At 41.9% G+C, this 18,023-nt stretch overlaps 1 protein-coding gene across 1 annotated transcript in view; it reads right to left on the bottom strand.

The window, feature by feature from the left end:
- Positions 1-18,023, bottom strand: part of LOC110210208 (vomeronasal type-2 receptor 1-like) — a 52,218-nt gene that overhangs the window by 17,566 nt on the left and 16,629 nt on the right. The window contains 1 exon segment of the mRNA XM_020989057.1: positions 16,574-16,798. Coding sequence (XP_020844716.1) covers positions 16,574-16,798 — 225 coding nt within the window.

Below are 18,023 nucleotides of genomic sequence, written 5' to 3'. Positions count from 1 at the left end.
CCTTAGTACTCATCTGCCAGTGAGACTCTTGTGGTTCCAAAGTGATTTTCCTAAAGCCAAGATCTGACCATGCCTCTCCTCTGTTCAACGAATTTCGGTTGCTCCCATTCCTCTAGAAGCACATACAACCTGCTTTTGAAAGGTCTTCACAACCTGTCTCCCACCTACCCGTCACGTCTTATTACACATCGCTGCCCTTGACTCACACTATGGGCTCACCAAACTGGCTTTCTTGCTGCTCCTCCAGCCCAGGCTGTCCTCGGTGCTCAGAAGGTGCTAGTTCGTGATCCCTCTGAGAATCCCTGGTTTCCTTCATATCTCAGCTCAAAGGCTCCATGTTCCAATTCTCAGAGCTTTGTGGAGATGGCTGCCACTCCACTTGCCTTCTGTTTGCATTTCCAGCCTGCAGAGATCACACACCCCAGGTTCAACCAAAGACCTGGGAATTCCTTCCTGTTCTAGGTTCAGCTTTAAGTCGCTACCTTACTTTGCTAACAGGGATATGTTAGAAAGAATTGTGGCTATCTTTGGTAAAAGTGGGGAGGAGAGAGCCAGTGCCAACTTTGTGGGCTGATGAAAAGGCATTCCAGTCTGAAGATTTCGTGAATCTCCCTAAAGGCCTGGGATGATCTTAGAATCAGAAATCTACAGTTGAAATGGACCTCAAAGTTAATCTAAGCCAACACTGTTTTCCATATAAGGAAACTGAGACCCAGGAATGTTTAATGACTTGCTCCATGTTACACAAGTGGTAAGCATCAGAGGCCCGATTTGGATCACAAATATGGAGCTGGAAGAGATGCTCAGAAGCAATCTAGTCCAAATTCCTCATTTTACAGATTAGTAAACCAAGGCCCAGAAAAGTTAGACAACTTGTCAACACAAAGAGTATCAGAGGTGAGATTTGAACCCAGGTCTTCTGATTACGGAGACAGTACTCTTTCATCTATCTACCTGGGGATACTGGCCCAGGAAACATAAGATGCTATGGAAATGACTTATTTTGCTTATGTTCTTCCTGGTGTTAGAAATGTATTGAAGCTCCATCTCACTCCACCTACTGTCAAAATAGCATAAGACCATCAGAGGATTCTCATCTCAACAGAGCAGCAATCCTCTGTGAGCTTGCACACTACTTAATCGCCTGACTATTCACGACCCTATTGTATGTCTCCAAAGCACTCCAGAGCCTAATAACTAATAACAATAGTCACTCGAGAGCTTTCAAAAGCCTTAGTAGACCTTTTGTGCATTCAAAGCACCATCTCCTCCCTTGAACATCCTTCCCTCCTCCTATCCCTCCCCTCTTCCCACTAGTGTATTTAGGGTTGACATTTTTATGAAATGCAATCATGGTTTCGCTCTCTTGGCTATAATTTTAATTACTGTTGGAGAACGCATTATTTGTTTTATGCTTACAAACCAAAAGACAGTTAGTGTGGGGGTGGAGGTGTGCATAAACAAATGCATTTGGGTCTGGACAGAGAAGGGACAGCAATAGAGGTTCCCATGCATACTTTCTACAAAGCACTGCCCTTGTGTCTTAGCCTGCCCAAACATAAATAGAGTGCTGGACCTGAGTTTGAATTTAGCCTCAGACACTTACTACCCGGGGGGACCCTGGGCAAGTCGCTTAATCTCTGCATCAGTTTCCACAACTATAAAAAGAGGATAATAATAATAGGGTTGATGTGAAATTCAAAAGAAATAATAGTTATAAAGCGCTTATCTCAGTGCCTGGCACATAGCAGGCACTTAAGCAATCCTTGTCCCAGCTCCTTGTGGTCTTCTTTTGAGGCTGTTTACATGCCACAGCCTTCGGGGGTGAAAGTGGCTCCTCCCACCTCAAATTTTCTTGTAGCTCTTTTCTAGGTCATCTCTTTGTACTTGGCATCACCTACTTTGTTTTTGTGTGTGTGTGTGTGTGTGTGTGTGTGTGTGTGTGTGTGTGTGTGTGCAGTGCGTGTGTCCTTTACCATTTACAGTAGATATAAGCTGCCTGGGGGCAGGCATACTGCACTTTATCCATCTTTGTAACCTCTAGAACCTAGCTTGGCACTTCACACATTGGGTAGGGCATAGAGACTCTTCCTGTGACTAGACCAATATAGGGAGTTCCCTGGGGAGGAACCTCTTTCTGTAAATGCAGATCCAGACCCCCAATACCATTTGTAGTCTCGGGGTCTACACTGACAACAACCAACCAGGCTGTGCCAGAGGCAAGACTTGAGTTTCAGAGATTCCTAGTTCTGAAACTGGCTCTCTATGCCATGCTGTCTTAGTACATAGTAGGTGCTTAATAAATGCTTATTGACCCACCTCTTTGACCCAGCAATACTACTACTAACTCCGTATCCCAAAGAGACCAAAGAAAACAGAAAAGGACCTATACGTACAAAAATAATAATAGCAGTTCTTTTTGTGGTGGCAAAGAATTGGAAATTGAGGGGATGCCCATCCATTGGGGAATGGCTGAACAAGTTGTGGTATATGATTGTGATGGAATACCATCGTGCAATAAGAAATGATGAGCAGGATGCTTTCAGAAAAACCTGGGAAGACTTATAGGAACTAATGCAAAGTGACGTGAGCAGAACCAGGAGAGCACTGTACCCAGTAAAAGCAATGTTGTATGATGTGAATGACTTAGCCATTCTCAGCAATGAAGCAAAACTATTCCAAAGGATTTATGATGAAAAATGCTATCCACCTCCAGAGAAAGAACTGATGGAGTCTGAACACAGATGAGCACGCTTTTTTCAAATTTTTTGTCTGTTTTCTTTAACAACATGACTAATACGGAAATAATTTTTGCGTGATTTCACACATATAATTAATATCACATTTCTTGCCTTCTTGATGACTGGGGGAGGGGCAAAAAGGAGGGAGAGAATTCAGAACTCCAAAGCAATTTTAACAAATGTTAAATTAATAATATATTTTTAAATGTTTCTTGACTGACTAATTGAATGTGACACAGTTGCTACCTCCAAAGATCTGATCATATAATAGTAGAGAGATGAAAGATGAGACCCAATAACTCTGCTTTAAGGCCAGAACTATAGGAGAAATACCTATTCTGTGGGAGCACAGAATAAAGGAGGGCTCTCTTTTCTCTGGAAAAAGAAAAACAGCAAGCTTCATGGTGGAAGCAGCATCTTAGCTGAGCCTTTTACTCATTTAGCTTGAGTGAAAGCATGCTTTTAAGACAAGGCAGAGCACATTTGAACAACACAGGTTGACTGGAGTTTAAAGTGTGGGAAGAGGAATAATCAGAGAAAAGTTTGAAGAGGTAGACTGAGGTGACAGTACAGAGAGCTGTGAATGCCTACTTAAGCGATGGCCTTACCCAAGGTGACACGGAACTGGAATATGCACACAGGCCCTCTGACTCTCAAAAGTCATTAGGAGGTGGTGATCAGAAGGAAACATGAAGCCGTGGTGAAAGATGTTTCAAACTTGATTCCAAGGTTTTGAGCCTGAGTAGGGGACTGGGAAAATGGTAGATGCCATCAATAGAATTAGCAGGAGGAGCCAGACCAGGAGAGATAACTGCTTTTAAAGGGGAAGATGATGAGTTCATTTAATCTTTCTGAATCTCTGTTTCCTCAGCTGTAAAATGAGGATGATAATACCATAGTACTTCTGCCTTACAGTCAGATGAGATAATACATATAAAGCACTCCTCTACCTTTAGAAAAGGTATATAAAGTCAGCGATCATTACTGAGGAAAGAGGGAATGTTTGGAAGTAGAGATCTCATTCATTAAGTTGATCTTCAAAGTCAATCCTCAATCAGATAGACTTTACTGAGCACTTTGTATGTGTTAGGCACTGTGCTAAGTGCAGGAGATAGAAAGGCAACTGGGCCTCCACCAAAAATAAAATGGCCCCTACCCTCAAGAAGCCTATAAAAATAAATAGGTATATATATGACATACAATGGGTAGAGTGTCAGGCCTGAAGTCAGAAAGACCCATCTTCCTGAATTTGAACCTGGCCTCAGACACTCACTAGTTGGGTGACAGTGGGTAAGTCACTTAACGCTGGTTGCCTCAGTTTCCTCATCTGTAAAATGCACTGGAGAAGGAAATGCCAAACCACTCCAGTATCTCTGTCAAGAAAGCCCCAAATGTGGTCACAGTCGGACAGGACTGAAATGACTGAACACCAACACCTTGGAAAGGAAGGCTCAAGTGACTGGGGGGACTGGGAGGGCCTCCTGCAGTAGGCGGCATTTGAACTGAGTCTTGAAAGGAGACTGAAAAGGGTAGAGGAAGTGTGACATAGTAGGTACTGACAATACCAATAATAATAGTAGCTAACATTTATATAGTGCTTTCAATGTGCTAGGCAGTGTGCTGAGCACTCTGAAGATTTCATCTCATTTGACTCTCACAACAACCTTGAGAGGTAGATGCTATTATTATCCCCATTTTACAGATGAGGAAACTGAGGCAAACAGGTTCAGTGACTTGCCCACGGTCACATAGCTAGTAAGTGTCTGAGGCAGGATTTGAACTCAGTTCTTATTAACTCCACACCTGGTGCTCTATCTACTATGCCATCTAGACATGGAGTCAAGAAGACCTACTTTCAAATCCTGCCTCATATACTTACTAGCCGTATTTATTTCATCTGGGAATATATTCCTCCTCCCTCCTACCCAGAGAGATAATACATATAAAGTAATTTATGAACATGAAAGCACTAAATAGGTGTGAGCTACTACAAGGAGACATTGGGGTACAATGGAAGCTGGCCAGATTTGGGGTCAGCGGATTGAGTAAAAATCTTGACTCCACTACTTACTCCCTTTATGACCTGGACCAAGAGATATCACCTGTTTGGCCTTCAGTTTTCTCATTTATTAAATGAGGGGCTCAGACTTGTTGGCCTCTGTGGTCCCTCCCAGCTACAATCCTATGATTTTTTATTTTCCGTGAGAGAGACTGTAAGAGCAGAGCAGACAGCCCAAAACAGAAAGCAGTAATAGCCGAAGAGATGTGCTCCTGCCCGCCCCAGAGGCCCATTATGAGGACAGAATCGTTTCCTCTGGCCAAGTATCAGGAAGATGAACAGTCCAGGGCCTGCTCAGGAGCTGCTCCCCCTGAAGGCTTTTGTCTGCCTTGCCAGAGGACTGTGGCCAGGTTCCAAGTCTGGTTGACCGTGGCTGGCCCCATGCTCCAGACCTGTCCCTGTGGATGATTTGTACCCTACAAGAAAGGTAAGCAGACAGACCCAGGCCATTGCCAGAAAGGTAGAAGACCAGGTTCTGACGCACCAGATTCACCTCACTGGCTCTGGGGCCACTTTCTGACGTGGGGAAGGCAGAACAAGAGATGAGCCTCCCAGGAGGGAAGTGCGCACTCTGTTCAAGCTGTTGTATTTAATACCGTGAAGCCCCTGGGAACACAGATGACTATGGAGGACATGGTTATTTACTCTCCCTTCACCAAAAAAAAAAAAAAAAGCAGCCTGTGGTTCAGGCCCAGCCACCTGATCTCCATATGGATAACACCTCTTACAATCCCATTTCTTCCCCTTGACCAACAGAGAGAGTGCAGAGAGCCGGGAGAGCAGTGAAATCCTTCCCATTCTGAATGGCCAACTACAGGTTGTCTTTCTCCCAGAGGATGACCAGGCATCGCCCGCCCCTCCCCCTTGTCCTACAGTGTTACCTGGGCTCCTAAGGGCATCTCTGGCCTGACAGATGGCTGGTTGTCTTCCTGCAATTTGGGTCCACACCTAATGTGTGAGGGGTTCAGGGAACATCCAGCATAGAAACCCCCTTCCTCAATTCAGATCCGCACCTGGTCAGTAACTTATGAACCTAGAGATCTGCTGCTAGCGCTATTGCCTCGCCCAGGGTCACGAGGTAGACTAGAGCAGATACGGTACTTTAAATGTAGGTCTTTAGGACGCCACAGCTGGCCCTCTATCCATTATGCTGCAGGGGTTCCATGTAAATGAATTACATAATCTGGCTTTACTCGTGGGTAAATGTATGCGGTAAAAGCGCTGGTGGGTTGGGCGCGAATACTCCTTGCTACTAAGGTCAAGACTGGTGGATCCTTGAGCTTGGGGGCTCTGAGCTGCTGGGTGTTCTCATTAAATCTAATCCTAATATGATATAGGATTCACTGGGCTGCCTAAACAGCCCAGGTCAGAAAAAGATCAAGTCCAAGTCTCCATGCTGATCAGCACTGGGGGGCTGCTGCACTTCCAGCCTGGATGAGATGGGTCTCCACAGAAAACAGAAGACCAGCGATAAGGGTGCGGACCTCCCTGTTCTGGCCTCAGCTTCCTAAATCCACCTCAGCTACCTCAGTCCTTGGCAAGCCCAAAAACCTTTGGGTCCTGCAACAGCCTGCCTGGTCTCTGGTTTACGCACTCTCTTGCATCCCAATATGGACCTTATCTCTCCAGCCTCAAGTGAGGGGTATTCCCACAGGCACAGTGGGGGTCCTTATCACCAGCAAGTGATGGGCCCTATGGGCCATGATAGTCTTGTCTGATCCAATCCATCTCTCTGAAGTTTTGACCTTTTTTGAATATGATGGCTGGCCTCAGTCATGGCAAGTCTTATAACTAGGGTATTAGGTAAGGGGGTAAAGGGATGGTGGGGCATCAATAGAGATTTGCAGAGACCTCCAAGATGTATTTCTCAGACAATGGTAAGAGGCCCCTCCATAAGTAAATGAGCTGAGATTTCATAAAATACTTTAAATGCATCAATTTGTCTTTGAGAAGCATTCTGTTTCTCTCCAATAGCTGCATGCCTTTCCTACCCAGGGGAGAAAACTAATAAAGAACACATAAACCTGTTTCATACACACTTAATAGCTTGGTAGGCTGGTAGTAGCCCGCCTGCTGCTCATGCTTACCAGGACCAGCTGTAGAAATGATAAACTCTAGCTTTTCCCAGCAGAAAAAAATGCACTCCCTCACCTCACTTCCAATATGAAAGGGTAAGCATTTTCACAACCGATACAGGGCTCAGGAAATCACTTTGGTTTCAAGCTAAAAAACCCAAGATAAAAAACAAACATTATCTCACAATTTTTCTATAACTATCTTTTTATTAAACTCATTGGAAACATGGAAAATATATTTTTGTAAATAACAATAAAGACATTTATAGCAAAAAGTTCCCTTGTTACCTCATATACACTTGAATAATTTTCTTTCTCTAGAGGTGATGTTATACATTAATGTCTCCTTGATTATTTAATAACCTTCTAAGTTTCTTTCATGCTCCCAGGCTCTAATCCCTCCAATACATCCTCCAAACCACTGCCTGAGTAATCTTCCTAATGCAATGTTAGAATTCCATTCCTCTACTGATAAACCTTCCATGGCTCCCCATTGCCTGTTAAATAAAGTTTAAATTCCTGATCCCAGAATTCAAGGCTTTCTATATTTCCAGTAGCAGCCTACAAGTAGATCTTTATTTCATGCTAATTTACTTTATTCCATATTTTAGTCAAACATGATGACCCTCCATTTCTTATTCACAATCTGCCATCTCTCTGTCTTCACTCAAGTCATCACCAATCTATGGAATAGAGTGCCCTTCTATCACTGTCTCTCAAAGTCTAATTTTTATGTCAAGCCTCCACAAAGGTATCAAGTCCCTCATGAAGCACTCCTTGACCCAGCCCCCCAAGCTTCCTAGCCATGAGTAAAAGGGCTTTTTCCCTACTCACATTTCTTATAGCTGGTTCCTAGTAATCTTTTGCCCTCCTCACACTCTTCCCTGTATCATACTTGTGTGTGTATGTATGTGTGTGTGTGTGAGTATGATCCCATCTTTCCCTATGCCCACCCCCTATTAGTTGCCAAGTTCCTAATGGGCAAGAACTGTCCCTCGTCAACTTTTTGTCCCCAAAGCCTTGCATGTAGAATGAGTTTAGATAAATGTCCATTGAACTGAATTGCATAAGCTGAGCCAACCAGATGATTGATTTTCTATCTTGTAAATTGCTCCTAAAAGCTCCTTCCCATTAAGTTTATAAAATATCCATCTTTTCTTGGTCCCAAGGTTTTCATTAGAGATGAAAAATTAGAATTGGACTAGCGCATCATCTCTGACAAATCTCAACTTCACACAGGTCTGCCGTAATTAGGGTGACAGTACAGTCTGCAGCAGGAGACGGGAGAAGCAGGGACAGGATGAACAATAGCTATCATTCAAAGAGGACAAGGAATACTTGTGATGAAGTGTTGAAAAAGAAGAACTCTTTGTCAGACAACTTCTTATCTCCGTTTGGGGGAAGGGGGAATCGTATGCGTCACCATTGCTGTAGTTAATATATTTAGGGGGGTCCTGGATCTTCAGGTGAACCATTAGGCACTCGGAGTTAGTTTCTTTACAGTGACATTGTGGAAGGCTGATCTTGGAAGCACTAGTGAAAGGGCAATAGCCTGAAGAGTAGTTGGTAAATGAAAAATAACAATCAGAGGCTTTAATTTAGCCCCTTGGAGTAAATTCAAGGTTAGGGTTAGTTAAACAGTGATAGATCAAAGTTGAGATACAAGTGAAACTGCTCAAAATACATTCTTGAAATTTGCCTTCAATTGTGTTTTATGTTAAAGTTAAAATACAAACATAGATTAAAAGTATGTAATAAATGTTATAAAGAGATCTGTATTCTAATAGAAAAGGCTTAATTACAAAATCATAACATTTATACCTAGAAGGGAACTTAGAAATCACCTAAGCAGCCCCTTCATTTTCATATAAGAAAAGAGGTTCAGTAAGTTGGCCATAATCACACAGCCAGTAACTTTCAGAGACAGCATTTGAACCCAGGTCTTCCTGATTTCAAGTCCAGAATTTTATGTGATATTAGTAAAGGAGAGATTTAGGCACAGCACCCAAGAAAAATGTGGGAAGGAAGGAAAAGGGAGGGGGGAAAAGGGAGGGGAAGGAGACAAGGAGGAAGGAAGGAAGGGACAGAGGGAGGAAGGAAGGGACAGAGGGAGGAAGGAAGGGAGGAAGGAATGAAGGGAGGGAGGGAAGGAAGGAAGGAAGGAAGGAAGGAAGGAAGGAAGGAAGGAAGGAAGGAAGGAAGGAAGGAAGGAAGGAAGGAAGGAAGGAAGGAAGGAAGGAAGGAAGGAAGGAAGGAAGGAAGGAAGGAAGGAAGGAAGGAAAAGGAAGAAAGAAAAAGGGAGGAGGGAAAGGGAGGGAGACAAGGAGGAAGGAAAGAAGGAAAAAAGGAAGGAAAAAAGGAAGGGAGGAAATGAAAAATAGTCCCTGCCCTCAGTGAACTTACTTACTTTCTAATTAGGGAGTGCCCCGCTCCCAGTCAAGTTTAGAAAACCCTTAATAGTCCAGTTCAGCTGAAAGGTAGAATTCACAAAGAAGAGTTGAGACTATAAGGTGTCAGAGACAGATTGTGGAGGGCCTTGGATGCCAAATTAACAGTTTGTATAATATCTTAGAGGGAATACAGAGTCACTGTTTGTGTGAAGGGAAATTACAGTGATCAGGTCTTTGGAAAGGAAAAATGTGAGGCAGGAGGTAAATTTGAGGCTTTTGCAGTAGTCTAGGTAAGAAGTGAGTGACTAGGACCTAAATGACTATAGAAGAGTAGAGAAAAGGAGGAGATAAAAAGAGGCCTCCCTAGAACGTTGGGGGTGCAGGACTCTTTTGACTCCCACCTGCCCTCCTAACCCTCACCCCATCCTGTACCTGAAGGACCACCAGACTTTCCCATCTCCCCTGCAGCATAACACTCCCAATGTGGGATGTCTTCCCCAGTTAGAAGGGGAGCCCTCAGGAACTGTCTTAACTTTCTGTTTGCATCACCAATGCTTAGCACATTACTTGGCACATAGGAATTGTTTACTAAGTGTTTTTCCATTCTGTGTAATGGAGGTAAAATCAACAGGGCTTAGCAAATAACTGGTTGTTGAGGGTGAGGGAGAGGGAAGAGTCTGCTATGACAAGTGCATTTATTTCACAGTCAGATTGCAATGGTTGAGTTTTGTTTCTAGGCTCTGACCTGCAGTTTTTACAGACAATATTGGGGGTTGACCTTTGAAGGCATCTGGAGGGCATTTAAATAGTCAGTTCTTAATAATCAACAATAATGGTATACAAGGATAAAGATGGTCTACCAAGGATATCAGACCTCCCTATTAATCAATGGTTTCAACCTCCTGCCCCATTATGCTTACTTGGCAAAGATATAAATGTGGAAATGTATTCATCAGAGCTCTGGAGGATTGAAGAAGATGCGTGAGACAAGCTTACAGCCCCAATTGTCTACATGGATCAATTGTATTTGATTCCAAACATTAAAATGTCAACATCAGGCACTCTTCTAAGCAATGCCCTAGAAATAGAAGACATTTATCTGCCATCATCAGAAATATAAGTAAATAAAGTTCCTTATAAGTAAATTTTCCAATTAATTGATTATTACTCCTTTAAATCCCAAAGCTTTTATTTAAAAAAAATTATTCCAACCACTTTTGATGGAAATCTTCTTTCTCAAATATATTGCACACTCTCTTGACTTCATAGGCTGAGTCTACTAAATATGATTTCTTGATGGATGAAAGTGGATTTTCTTGCTTCAGTTCAATTCAGCAAGATTTTTTTTCCCAGACAGCCTGGTATCGATGGATAGAAAGCCAGCCTTGAAAGGAGAAAGATGGGGGTTCAATTCCCGCCCCTCTCTCTTATGCTGGCTACATGACACATCAACTTCTCAGGTGCTGATCCACATTGGTAATTTGGAATTAATGAAATCACAGGTCCAGCCTCCAAAAATAAATAAGCCAGGTGTGGGGCAAGATGCTGGTGATACTGAGATATACAACATAGTCAGGATCATCAAAATGAATGATAATTCAAATTAATAGAGATCTGTTGTCCTGCTGAATGGGATGTCCCAGTGAAGACTTCTCAGTGTAATTAAGGTAATGAGTTCAGAAGGTAGGATAGTGTTAAGTATAGATTTCTGTAAGTTATTTTTTAGTACCATTCATCAGTAGTTAAAATTTGTCTAGTTGTTAAGCCTTAGCCTACTTTTTTAATCATATTCAGATGTGCTTTGGCCCCTAAAAGGAATCTGGCTCCAGAAAACCCTTAAAAGGTTCCTTATCTACTCCCCTTATCTCCCTTTGAAAGGACCTTACTCAGATGCCTTCCAGTTCTCTTCATTGTCTGTTCAATCTCTCAGACCTTCCAAAACAATTGTAACCTATCTTTTATGGTGGCCTGCCTCCACAGTACAAAGTCTCGCTTGACTGCACATTTTTGGCTACTTTGACATTATCTTAACAAACTAAGAAATATAGAGACAGTTGGTGGGAGGGGGGATTTGCCATTAGGGCTATTTAATCTGCTTCTGCGTCTTTGTCTGCCCTCATCAGAGTATACTGGTGGAGGGGACACCCAAATCTCGAGATTTGTAATAATAATAAAATTAATAATAAATTAACTTTCTGTTTCTCCTTGGACACCTCTGTGTTTTGTTTTGTTTTGTTTTAAAATGAGTGGCATCCCACACACTGCTTATATTCCCCACCCATGATATTCCACCTTCCATCACCAGGCTGTGGCCTCTGCCCTACAGTGAGGCCTTTCATCATCTCACCCTCATAAAATCCTTCTCTTCTTTCAAATTTCAACTCGAATGACTCTTCCTTTGGAATGAATCTCCTGGTACGCTGCTTGCATCCTGGAAATTACTTTGTACGTATGCTATATTTCCTCTTCTACATACACCTTGTTTCCCTCAACATAATGTAGGTTTCTAGAGGGCACAGACTACTTCATTTTTTACTTTGCATGCTCAGGGTCTCAGGCATATAGAAGGTATATTTGTTAATAAATATTTGTCAAATAAATGAATAATGTACCTCCTACATGCAAGTCACCACGCCAAGTGCTATAATATCAACTCTTATATGGAACCAAGATATGTCTCCTTTAATGCTCTACCCCTATGGCTAACTGCGTGGCATTTGGGCTGTCATATACAACCCCTTGTATTACTGAGGTTTCATCATAACATTTCTATCCTTACCGCCTCCTAAGTTCACTACTCATGCCTCCTCATTAAAGAGGTGTTATTCCTTTTCGAATGTTACGCCAATGAAATGCAAGCCTTGCCATGTTCTACTAAACTAGAAAAGTGTTCAATGTGGGCCTCATGCTGGACTCTTTCATCTGTTGCCTGAGAGCTCAGCCTGGAGAAACTCGTCATCGCAAAGTTGGCCAGCAGATCATGAGCTCTTTTGATGAAGAGAACTCCTGAAGACTTATCTACTATGTCATGGGGTCTTAGAGGACATCTAAACCAACACTCATTTGGGATAGGAAAGCTTAGAAGAATAAAGGTTCAGTGAATTGCCCAAAGTCACCCATGTCAGGTGGCAAAGTCAGGGTTTGAATCCAGGGTTTCTGACTCTCTTTCCATAGTCCCACACTGCCTCATATGGGTTACCATCCATGTTGCTGAAGGGGGCATGCACATCACTATTTTCCTAATGAAGAAGTGAGGAGATTCTTTCATGCAGTGATGCCCTTAGAAGTATCTGAAGTAGATAGGACTTTTTGTCCTTACATGAAAGGTCTCTTTTGTCTGTTCTATGTTTATAGCAGATAGATAATTCTTCTCTCCCAGCATCCATTGCAAGACTAGACTCAAGAGTTACAACCTGGGGTCCAGGGAGAGGTAGAGGAAGAGAACAAGCATTGATTACATATTTACTAATATGCCAGGGACTGTGCTAAGTACTATACAAATATTTCACTGGATCCTCACTACAATCCTGGAAGGCAGGTGCTAGTATTATTCCCAATTCAAATTTGAGACAACTGAGGCAGATAAAAAGTTAAATGTCTTGCTAGGGTCATACAGCTAGTGTCTGAGGCTGGATTTTGAATGCAGATCTTCCTGACTCCAGGCCCACGGCTCTATCCACTGTACCACCTTGCTGCTTCTAATACTGCTATGCACTAGTGAGGGAGCATATTAGGTTAATGAGTGGAATGTTACAAACCTGGGTGACTACAAGCATGGTGGCACCCTCAACAGAAATAAAGAAATTCAGAAAGGGGATGATGGGTTTGGGGAGAAAGATAATATGTTCTTTTTAAACTTGTTAAATTTGAGATGCCTACAAGCTATTCAGTTGGAAATGTCCAATAGGCAGGCAGGGATGCAGGACTGGAGAACGTAAGCTTCTAGAGCACAGTGACTTGTTTTCCGCTTGTCATTCTACATTCTGGCACAGGTCAATGCATACAGTAAACAGCTAATAACTGCTTTGGGGACTGGATTAGGTGGTAAACCCATATCATCTTCTCATTTCCCTCTAATGACAGGGAGGCCACCAGAGTTTACAAATAATAATAATTGCTTGATTTTGGATAACCAGGGCACCAATTGTGATGACATAGAAAGGCAAGGTGACCTCATTAAGCCCATGCCTCCATCCTTTTGACCTCATTTTAGAGGAGAATCATTCTGAAAACTTGGCCTCTTGTTTTTCAACTAACTCTTTAGAATTCTGGGAATTTTTGAGGTTAAAAAAGTTTTTCTAATGGCACCATATTAACTATGAGAAAGAGAAAAAAAGTCAACCACATCAAAGTGGTTGCACCTGAAAGATTTCTCTTAGGCTCTACTAAATCTGCTTTTGAAATCCTGCCTGTGGGATTTAAGCTCCTATGTCCCAGGCTGTGCTAGTTACTATTATCTTATCTTGTTTGGTATACTGTCCTTCTGTATATGTTTCACAGACAACTGAGGGAGAATGTTGCAGGTGGGAGGAAATTGTAAATTGAAGGTGATTAGATAGTAGCTAAAATGTCATTGTCTACTTGAATAAAAAGTAATGAGAGTATAAACAGCAACCTGTAGCTACCAAAAACTCCTTATCTCAGGCAGTAAACTCCTAGTAAGAGCAGATTAAGGTCAAGTACCTTCAGCTTAACCTCAGCCATTAATCCAGAAGGCATCTTTCTACAAAGGTACTAAAAACTTTCCAACTGGCTTTTATCTTCTGTGAGATAATAGTATAATAGCTGAGCATCTCCACTAAGGATTTAAGAATTCCCCAGTTTATGTAAAAAGCCATGTCTGCTTTGCATTTCCAAAATCTTAGCAAATAATAATAGCTAATATTTATATGTTGCTTATTGTGTAACAGGCTCTGTACTGAGCACTTCACAAACATAATCTCATTTCATCCCCAGATAACCCTGGGAGATAGGCGCTATTATTACCCCCATTTTACATATGAGGAAACTGAGGCAAGCAGAAGTTAAGTGACTTGCCCAGGGTCACACAGCTAGTAAGTATCTGAAGCCAGATTTGAATTCAGGTCTACCTAACTCCAGAAACAAACATCTCTGAGAAATAACTGAAAATTGTTAGATATATCCTCTGAAGTATTGGAAAGCCATATGCTGACAGCATAGGAAATTCACGGAACAAGGAAAAGGTTGATTTGCAGGAACATTCAAGGTGTGATGATCTAATGAAGGCCATTTTAGTAACATTGCTTTCACGTTTATCTCTTCCTTCCCTAGGATCTTCCACAGCTCCCTTGCCACTGGTCCCCTCTTTCCACTCTGCCCTTGTGCATACATGGGACATCCTGAGTTTGCTCAAAGTTCTTCACATGACCCAGCTCCTCTAGTTTTCAGTTTCTCTCTTTCTTTCTACCATCAAACTTCTTAGATGAATAATCTATGTCCTATGCCTGTTTCCTCATGAGCCATTCCCTTTTCTGCTTCCTGTAATTCCTACCATTGCTCTGAAACTGTTCCTTCAATGGCACCTTCTCAATTCAGTAGCCTTTTTTAATAAAAATATATTCTCCTTGACTACTCTTTAACATTTGGACCAAATCTTCCTCCTTTAAACTCTCTCTTCCCTTGACTTCCCTGGCATAACACTACACTGGCTGTCCTGCTTTTCAATACATACCCGGTGTCTTTGCTGGAAATCTAGCCAACTGGCTCTAACTTCCTCTCCCCAACCCCTCCCCAGCTACAACTGGGATCTTTACTTCAAGACTTGGTCTTTTGACCTGCTTTCTTCTCCCTATAATCTCTTATTCAGAGAACTCATCAATTTTTAACCTTGACCTTCCACCTGTTTTAATATCTGTCTTTCTGACCAATTAATATTTGTTATTTTTACTATTTGGAGGTGAGTCAGGGAGATGGAAGAATTGGGGAAGGGTTGAAGGAGGTAAGTTCGATTTGAATTGGAGTACAGTTGACCAACAGGGGTAGAAGTGCCAGTCATATACCCAGTCTGGAAATGTTTGTGAAATTAGTACCATGGTCTCAGAATGGGGCTGGGTTAATGCAAATAGTGGCAGGGGGAAGTGGGGTGAGACAGTAAGTGGAAAGGAGTGGAATGAGGAAAGGTAAAGGCAGGGGTACCATCAGCTGAGGGCCTCCAAAATCTTAGAGATGCTTCTCCTTCTTAGCTCTCTCTAGGATTCCTTTAGTTGAAGCAGCAGATTAAGTGGCCACCCGCTTCCCTGCCCCCCTATTGCTTTACAATACCAGCACAATGGAACAAACATGACTGACTTTGAGGGGCCTTGAAACTCTGTGTTTCTGGATGGGGCTGACATTTCATTAAGGGAATCCATTAAGTTAAAAACCTTGGCTTTCTGGGAGGTGGTAGGCATTTGTTTTTCCTGAGAAATTCTCCAGGCTTTATGACAGTGCCAGATTAACCCCTGGGCCCGTGTTCCTATATCTCCTTGTCCCCTTCTGCCAACTGCTTCACTCCCTGCCAAACCTCTTAAAATTGTACCTCTGTGAGATTAAGAGTCCTCTCTCCCAAATCACGCTGGGCCAGGTCTGTGATTGGGAACATTAATGCTTGCCCCATCCTGCATTTCCAAAAAGGGAACACCCCTCCACTATGCAGGTTAACAACCACACAGCAATTACTACCAATTTAGAGGGTTGTCTGAATAAGTAGATTCAAAGTAAAATTTGAACCCAGATCTTCTGAGTGTAGATCTTGAGTTCATTCTACTATAGAGGAAGGGAATAATAGTTTTTATAGACCTACTATGTGTCAGACACTGTGCTAAGAACTTTGTACCATGCTGCAACTTTGGTAATCTCTTCCTACCCACCTCCATACCCTCTCCCTTAATGAGAAGGAAATTCATTAGTTTGGGGGCTAGATCTTAGGGAAAAAAAAGATACATCCCCAGCAAAAGACTGGGGATTTGGGGGAAACTAGGTAGTACAATGGATAGAGCACTGAGCCTGGAGTCAGGAACATCCATCTTCCTGAGTTCAAATCTGGCCTCCAGCACTTACTAGCTGTGTGACCCTAGGCAAGTCACTTCACCCTCTTTGCCTCAGTTTCCTTATCTGTAAAGTGAGCTGAGAAGGAAATGATGAACCACTCCGGTATCTTTGCCATGAAAACCCCAAATGAGATCACAAAGAGCTGGACATGACTGAAACAACTGAACAGCAAAGTTTTAAGATGAGGAGTAACCATAATAGTATTTGAAATGAAATTTCTTTGTATAGATCTATAAAATGGAGTCCAAGGTGACTAACCTCCAATGTTTCAGTGTTCCAAAATATGGATTCATTACTCATCACCAACTCAAAGCCGGAGCTCGTGAATTTGTATTTCCCAATCTTCACAAAGTCAATTTTCCCATCATCATTTAGTTGCCAGTTCAAGGCGTCATAAGATCCAGTCACATCTCCATTTTCATCAAGTTCCAATGTGGTATTATTGTGGGTTTTAAATTTAAGTACTTTCAGGTAGTACATTAACTAGAAACCAGGCAACAGTAACAGAAACTTGTCAAAATCCTTGTGGCTTAGGAAACACAATTTTATGATTTAAAATTGAATCAAACATATTTTAAATCTATGTAGCCATATTTGGATTCCCTCTTACTCATTTAAAATCTATCTGTACCAGGATGAAGGAGAAGGCATATTGTCAATATGGATGTATGCAGATAGATGGAGAAAAGTCCTTGTGGACTTTTGAGCAGGAGAAGAAAACAGAATTGCATCACTTCCCAATTTCAGGTCGTATATAGTATTACTGTATGTTATAGTGAGATTCTTCATGTGGGATTGTAGGATGTAGCTGCACAAGGATAGTCGTATTTATTAGCAGAGTAGAAGGCTATAGGGAGCTCCAAATCACTCCCACCCAATTCCTACCACACTTTTCCTGAAGCTTGAGATTCCTTTAATAAAAGGACCAGAATTCAAGACTGCCTCAAAGGGCCAAGCTGTATACATTCATGCAATGCTTTTGCTTACACTAGGTATAGTAGCATGAACAAATCTTATTTAAAAGTAAAATTATCAAACCCACTTGTAATTCTTTGTATTAAAGTACATTTGCACAGATAGTAAAAATTGTGGTAAAATTATATACAAATTATCTTGCCAAATTACGCAAGAAGTTTTTAAAAAATTAAAAATAATTTGTCTGATCCCTTTGAAGCCGAGCAGAATAAGCCTAACCTTCTTCAACGTGGCAATTCTTCATATATTTAAAAATAGGTTATTTCCCCCTCCTCTCCTTAAGCTTTCTCCTCTATAGGCTAAATATCCTCTACTTTCTCAACCAATCTGTTGTCCAGTTGTCTCACTACCCTAATTGTCCTTTTCTGGACTCCAACACAGCTCCCTATCATTTCAAGGGTGTTTATAGTTGAACCAAACAGCAACAAATAGAAGATAAGTTGAATAGATGAGCCAGCATTTTAGTGGTAATGAGAGTGGAAACTCCATATTTGAATTCTACCACCTCATGACATAATGTCCTATACAGGAGCTTATCCATCATCTCATTTGAATTTTTATTGATGAACATGAGACATAGCTCCTTCCTTCAGGTGTGCTACAGGAGAGCAATGCAAAGATTGGAAAACACCATTCGAACTAACTGAGCCTGGAAACGAATTATGAACGTAGAGCATACACTTTCCATCCAAATGACCTCACATTTAGCCATTAGTTCTTGTGCCCTCCTTGG

Source organism: Phascolarctos cinereus, unplaced genomic scaffold (genome assembly GCF_003287225.1).
Source record: "Phascolarctos cinereus isolate Bilbo 61053 unplaced genomic scaffold, phaCin_HiC Scaffold_7;HRSCAF=346, whole genome shotgun sequence".
In the NCBI taxonomy this organism is placed as follows: Eukaryota; Metazoa; Chordata; class Mammalia; order Diprotodontia; family Phascolarctidae; genus Phascolarctos; species Phascolarctos cinereus.
The sequence above is the reverse complement of the archived record's forward strand: the minus strand, read 5'-3'. Positions and strand labels throughout refer to the sequence as shown.